This window comes from Carassius gibelio, chromosome A4, assembly GCF_023724105.1.
Source record: "Carassius gibelio isolate Cgi1373 ecotype wild population from Czech Republic chromosome A4, carGib1.2-hapl.c, whole genome shotgun sequence".
In the NCBI taxonomy this organism is placed as follows: Eukaryota; Metazoa; Chordata; class Actinopteri; order Cypriniformes; family Cyprinidae; genus Carassius; species Carassius gibelio.
Window position 1 is genome coordinate 987,515 of NC_068374.1, and position 6,630 is coordinate 994,144.

General features: G+C 34.4%; 1 protein-coding gene across 2 annotated transcripts; it reads left to right on the forward strand.

The window, feature by feature from the left end:
• Nucleotides 1–1,569: 1,569 nt before the first annotated feature.
• Nucleotides 1,570–4,084, forward strand: LOC127966754 (translation initiation factor IF-3, mitochondrial-like). Of its 2 annotated transcripts, none has more exons than XM_052567970.1 (4): nt 1,570–1,738; nt 2,310–2,758; nt 3,046–3,194; nt 3,848–4,084. In XM_052567970.1, exons 2-4 carry the CDS (start codon nt 2,311–2,313, stop codon nt 4,064–4,066), a joined length of 816 nt encoding a protein of 271 aa, XP_052423930.1. In that variant the 5' UTR covers nt 1,570–1,738; nt 2,310; the 3' UTR covers nt 4,067–4,084. The 2 variants fall into 2 exon arrangements, with proteins under 2 accessions (XP_052423930.1, XP_052423942.1); XM_052567982.1 differs by having other exon boundaries at nt 1,587–1,840.
• Nucleotides 4,085–6,630: the final 2,546 nt, after the last annotated feature.

Here is a 6,630-nt window from a genome sequence, read left to right on the forward strand (position 1 = left end):
GTACTTTCTTTTTTTTTTTAACACACAGTTAACCATCCAATCACCCAACCCCCACAAAATAAAAAAGAATAGTCCTATTCTACTGTTCTCTTTTAAATTTAGGCTCTTTTTGCATTCAGACTCTTTCTTCCCCCTTCTTTCTATTCCTGCCTGCTCTTTGAAACTCAAACCTTGTTGATGGAAACATAACAAGCGCCTCCGCTATGGCCTATGACCTCAGCCTATTTGCACTTCCTGTGCACAGCTCTCTGATGGGAGGGATCTGTCGGTGCACCTGCAGTTGGGCAGGTGACAGAGGAATTCTGGGTGAAATGGAGCCTTAGAAACACAGCAGCTTCTCTCTGACACGAAGGTTAAAGCCATTGAGAACAGCAAAGATTAGAGGCTCTTTGTACCCATCAGCGTTAAACAAATTAATCTATTGCTGCTCAGCTGACTGTAAAATCTCTAGATTTACTGTTTCAATGCAGCTAAGGCCTAAGCCACAGGGTCATCCCATGCTGCCTTTCCCACAATGTCTAAAACACATATTAGAAAGCCTTTACAAAGTTTTTGTCTGCTTTTTAAGACTAAGTACATAAAAAGAGCTGTATGCGTATCTCTATTAGGGGATTCATTTTAAAATAAATTAATTAATTAATAAAATAAAACTAATATAAATAAATTGCAAAGAGACAAAATAATAATTACAATAAATACATTTAAATAATAATAACAATTTATTAATTTACAAACATGGATCAGAAACAAAATATTGCTCCATTTAGCATATTTTTTTAAAAGTTATGTTTTGCAAGAAAAGAACAAAACTAGCACAAAATATAAAAGAGTTACTTTTATTATAAAGTTGATCGTGTCGTAGTTATTTATTTATTTATTTTTTTTAATTCAATGGAGCCTTTGAAAAAAAAGTGTCAAGAGAGCAGTATAAAGGTATAAAGAGGACCAATGAGCGTTGTGGTCCGGGTCAAATTGTGTCAACTCGAGTTAAGCACAGACGAGCGCACAGAAGCTGACCCACGAGAGCTCAATCTTTTTACGCAATGATATGCTATTAAGAGCTCTTGGGTTATTAAATGCATTCCCAAATTAAAATGAACTAGGCAATTTAATGTTGTTGTTACACAAACGTCTAATAACATGCGCAAAATATCCCTTCTACAAACAATTCTAGTCTTTTATATAATAGCATATTTTATACAGATTTTTCCTACTGGTAAAAATGTAATAGCCTATAGTATTATACTTTTTTTTTCACGCTGCATGTTAAATAGGCTATTCAAAACATACCGATAAATAACTTTTTATATTAAGCAACGTTGTACTTCTTTCCAAAAGACATCTACAAATCTCAGAAAATTACATAACATTTTAAATTACACTGCAGCGGCGCGTTCAAGTATTTTAGAATTTGTAGAGAAACAGAAGTGCAGGAAATGTTTATTAGGTTTTTTAAAAAGAAACTGTCTGGACAGTAAAGGGAATTTAGTACAGTAGATGGCAGTAATGCAACAAATTGGATGCCAGCTGCCGCAAACACCAAAGAAGAAGATGGAACGGCGCGTTGGCGTGATGTCACACGTGTGCGCCAAGATACGTTTTGTCAGTCAGCGAAGTCTAGTTTTATTTATTTATTCCGAGGTCAAATTTTATGTTTATGACCCAGATTATTTGTCTTGAAATTACCTGACTGATATCATTTTCTTCGTCCTTGACGTCGGTTCCGTACGACTCTAGTGTAAGTAACTCCGCTTCGGTCAGTTTTGTGTTTGTTAGTGAAAATCAAAGGACTATAACGTTACTCTATCAAAAACTTTAATAATGGAGTAAATGGTTTTGAGTAAGTATTTTATGATTTGTATATGGTGCATTTTGAATAAGTGTCTGTTTGGTTTCACCAATTCTTTGCGCTTTTCAGTTGTTAACATTACTGGTCAAAAGCATTTTTACAAAGTTCTTTTAATATGTTTTTGTAATACGTTTCTTATGTCTGCATTCTCAATTGTAATATATGTTCTTAATATTCATGTAATGTAAAGAATCGTGTGATACTGAAGACTGGAGTAAATTCAGCTTTGCATTAAAATAATTTATTTACATTTAAAAAAAAATATATTCAAATAGAAAACAGTAGCCTAATATTTCACAACCTTGCTGACCAGGAGAGATGACTTTCAAGAACATAAAAAAATAAATAAAACTGAATTATTTTTAACTTTTGACCAGTAGTGTACACTGACATTATAATCTGAGGTGGACTAAAAAAATGAAAGACCCTTCTTTGTAATGTTCATGACACTTTCTTCTAGGATGTCTCTGGGATTCCTGAGGTTTGTTTTGAGTCAGGCACTAAGCCCCTGTCCTCTTCGACCCGTCAGCCTGGTTGCCTCACGTCTGGCAAGGAGCCCATCAACCCTCAGGCCAGCATGTTCTTGCCACTTCTCCACAGACACTGAGGGCGGGAGCACCAGTGTGTCCGATTTCCAGAAGGAAACTAAAAAGTCGGACCCGAGAGCACGAGTCACTTTTGCCAGCGTGGGTAGGAAGATTGGCCAGCGTCATATACAGTTATTGGGTGAGGATGGAGAGGAATTGGGTACAATGCACCGTGCTGATGTGATACGACTGATGGACGAAACAGGGCTGCGGCTTGTTGCCATAAATGATGATTGTGATCCTCCATTATACAGACTGATGAAAGGGAAACAGATCCATGAAGAGCAGATGAAACTTCGAGACACACAGAAAGCCAAGAAAGGTGCGTTTCAGTCCAAAAAAAAAAAAAAAAAGCTGAATATATAATCAAAGCTGCAATATTGCAGTCATACTACAGTGAGAATCAGACTCCAATATCCAACAATTCTCCAATATTTTAAAAAATATACTTACTTTATCACTTTAAGTGATAGTTGAGCCAAAAATGTACATTCTTACATTATTTACAACTCTTAAGTCATTTTGGGGTTAGTTATTTTGTCTTGCAAGTGTATGATTCTCTAGCTCCTTATTGTGCTTCATTGAAGAAACTTTTTATTGCATCTGCAGGGCCTGTCCAATCAAAGGAGCTCATTTTTTCCTCCGATATATCCCTTCATGACTTGGACACTAAACTGCGGCAAGTTGTCAGTTGGCTGGAAAAAAACAACCACGTCAGACTCACCATCAGAGCAAGAACTGACGGTGGCACACCACTGGTATGGAAACAGAATATGCATTTGTTTAGTAATTCAGTCTATTTTTCAGTTGTCCATCAGCTAAGTTTGTTGTTTAAAATGAATAGTGTTTCACTGTGCACAAAGAAAGTCTTTAGTTGAAGGAATGTCCCAGAACCATAACAAGACTAATGACAAATATCTTGTCTCTGACACTGCAATATAGTAATAACTTTTCTTTACATAAATATGCATATGGTGGAAGTCTATGGGACAAGTTTACCAGCGAAACTAACAAATAAAGAGCAGTGTGAGCAATTTATAAGATCCCACAACAATGGCCAGTTTTGGCAGTTTATTCCACTGCAGAAGAACAGAGAATGTTAAGATTCTGGAAAGTGACTTTCTACCTTCTATGCTGTGTATTACCAGCCAATATATACAGCTCTTAATTTCATAGCATTTATATACATACAAAAATCCATACAAAAAATGTAAGCTATCTGTGAGGCTGTGTAAATCATCCTTTTACCAGTGAAACTACCATTCTGGATTATGAGCTAACTGAGGAAAATAAATAATTTTGAGAATCATTGTGTGTATTAATGTTTGTTCCAATACAATGATTTATGCCATAGTAATATGTTTTATGATTGCATAATTTTAGTTTTGTTTTTTGTTTTCCTTTTAAACAGGACAAAGTCTTAACACAGATGGTGGAGAGGATATCAGTGCCTGTTGGCTTTGTATCAAAACCTTCGGTGGTTCGTGGTGGTCGTGCTGCCATGTGTGTCCTTCGGCTTGCTTCTGCTAAAGAATTGCAGAAAAGAGCAGAGACTTCGAACAAGAATTTAAAACATGACTCAGAGACCCCAGCATCTCTTCATAACTCAAATGACTTCAAACAACAATAAAAAACTATGCAATTTCAATACAGAAGTGTATTAATTCAGACTCCAAAAACTTTTGCTTTGGAAATTTTGCTTTAGAAAGTTACTTGGGTTCACCGTAATATGACTCAAGAGTCTAGACCACTGGACTCTACCCTAACCGCGGTTCTAAAAGGTGAACCACTGGATTTGCAGGGTCATTAAGTTCAGAATACATTGTTTTTGTATGGCTGACAATGCTCTCTGATTTAATGGGCTCAGAACTATGGGAGGTTTCTGGGAAGTCTGGTTTTGGAATTTTACAACTTTCAGAGCTGAAAGAATGAAACTGACCAATTAATTGAGGATTCATAGTAGTTTCTGATTGGCTACTTTTGTGGCAACGAAGATACACATGAATTTGAAGTTTTTGTTTGATGTTTGTTTTTTGGTTTGTTGCCACTCAGACAGGATGCCAGGGAGCGTTTTGGCCAGGGTTTCAGCTAAAAGAGACAATAAGGTCTGTTATTTTCAAATTGAAAATTCTTTAAACACCAATTGTTTGATATTTCATCGACTTCTGATTCAGCTGATCAATAAGTAGTACTATTATATACTATTGTAATAGATTTCGCTAAGCCATTTCACTGTGTATGGTGTAATGCTCCCTTGAACATGACTATAGACTGTAATTCTGTTGTGACACCACATCCATTTGCATTAAAGCCTTTTTTTTCTCAACAAAACCTAGTCCAAACTAGTTTTTCATAACAGTTGAATTATAGAATTTATGCACCAAATAAAATCCTTGGATGGAACACAAAACAATTACAATAGTAATATTTTCTATCTTTCTGTAAAGTTAGGCTATTTTGTTTTATTTATTTATTATTATTATTATTTTTTGTGGATTACATCTCCATCCAGTTCTATCCTACAAATGTGTAGCCCTTCACAGTGCAAGAATAGTCTGCAAAGTTATGACAATAGGCTTTTCACATAAAGTGATACGCATCTAATGACTTAATGAGACAGAAAAAAAAAATCATCAGTCTCACAAAGCTATTGTATGCGAGCAGGAGACTATATTTTTCAAAACTATTTATCAATTTATTAGCTGCTATATGTAAATGACTAGAAAAATAACAATGTGCTATAAATGGTACAAAAGCAGAGGATTAATAAAATAAAATAAAATACATCATTTGCATTACATAGAAAAAGAGTAACCAGTTTTCTTCCAAAAGTAATCTTGATTTTTACAGAAAAAAAAGGCATACAGGTTTGGAATGAACAACTGAACCATTCCTTTATGAACAACAGAACAAAATAAAGAGACAGGATGAAAGAGTGTAAAAAGTCTTACAATAATGGTAGCAGCTAGGTGTGTGTGTACACTCATGGCTTTTCAGCCGGGTTTTTTTTTTTTTTTTTTCATTCAAATGTGCACTCGAAAAACATTTTTAGAAATATGAAGACGACAACAACAACAACAAAAATCACATATATAACGTACCTACAGCCCTTAATACATTACACCATGGTACTGAATGATAAATACATGCCAGGGCTCAATAATTAGGATGTACCACAGAACTATCACTTGCATGTTTCCGCTATTATTTTTGGCATTGTGTTTTTAGGCCTTGCGAATATATTGTTGTTTCAGTCAGTATGGTTTTGTGTTGTATTCCACTGTTTTCTATGATATATAAGTGCTATAACAAGTCTCAGTTAGCTTAAATGTAGTACACATAACAAGGGCTTTTAAATAATATAATAAATAAAAAGAAAACCTATATAATAGAAAAAGAATAGCGCAAGCTAGTGTTTAGAGGACTTGTTTGTAATTCTATAATAAATAAAAAGAAAATAGATAGAATACAAAAAGATTAGAAAGGTAGTTAGAATTAAAATAGTGAGTGCTAAACTTAGAGGGTCAAATAAAGATGTAAGAGGTGTTTTAAACTGATTCTTGAAAATGGCTAAGGACTCAGCTGCTCGGATTGAGTTAAATTAAATTTAAATTAAATTTATGCATTTAGCAGATGCTTTTATCCAAAGCGACTTACAGTGCATCCAGGCTATCAATTTTTACCTATCATGTGTTCCTGGGGAATCAAACCCCCAACCTTGTGCTTGATAGCACAATGCTCTATCAATTGAGCTACAGGAACACTTGAGTTGGGGAGGTCATTCCACCAGGAGGAAACATTTAATTTAAAAGTCTTTAAAAGTGATTAGATACAATGGTTCGCTAAGGTATACATTGGTTTGTTCAACTGTATATTGTTTTAGATACATTGGTTTACTCACGTTTAGATATTTTTTCAATTTATTATATACTGGCTTAGATACATCGGTTTCCTCTATGTATATTGGTTTCTTCAAGTATTGGTTAGGATTTTTTGGTTTATTCAAGTATATATTATTTAGATACATCGGTTTCCTCAACTATGTATTGGTTAGTATATATTGGTTTATTCAATTATATTCCAGTTTTTATGTATTGTTTTCGGCAAATACATTGGTTGGCTCAAGTATATATTAGTTAGAACATATTGTTTTCTTCAATTATATATTGGATTAGATACATTGGTTTGTTGAAG

Bases quoted from the DNA above. Each gene is read 5' to 3' on its own strand.
- LOC127966754 (XM_052567970.1), top strand. From the start codon at position 2,311: ATGTCTCTGGGATTCCTGAGGTTTGTTTTGAGTCAGGCACTAAGCCCC. The intron at 2,759-3,045 runs GTGCGTTTCAGT...TTGCATCTGCAG, and splicing joins CACACAGAAAGCCAAGAAAG to GGCCTGTCCAATCAAAGGAG. The intron at 3,195-3,847 runs GTATGGAAACAG...CCTTTTAAACAG, and splicing joins CTGACGGTGGCACACCACTG to GACAAAGTCTTAACACAGAT.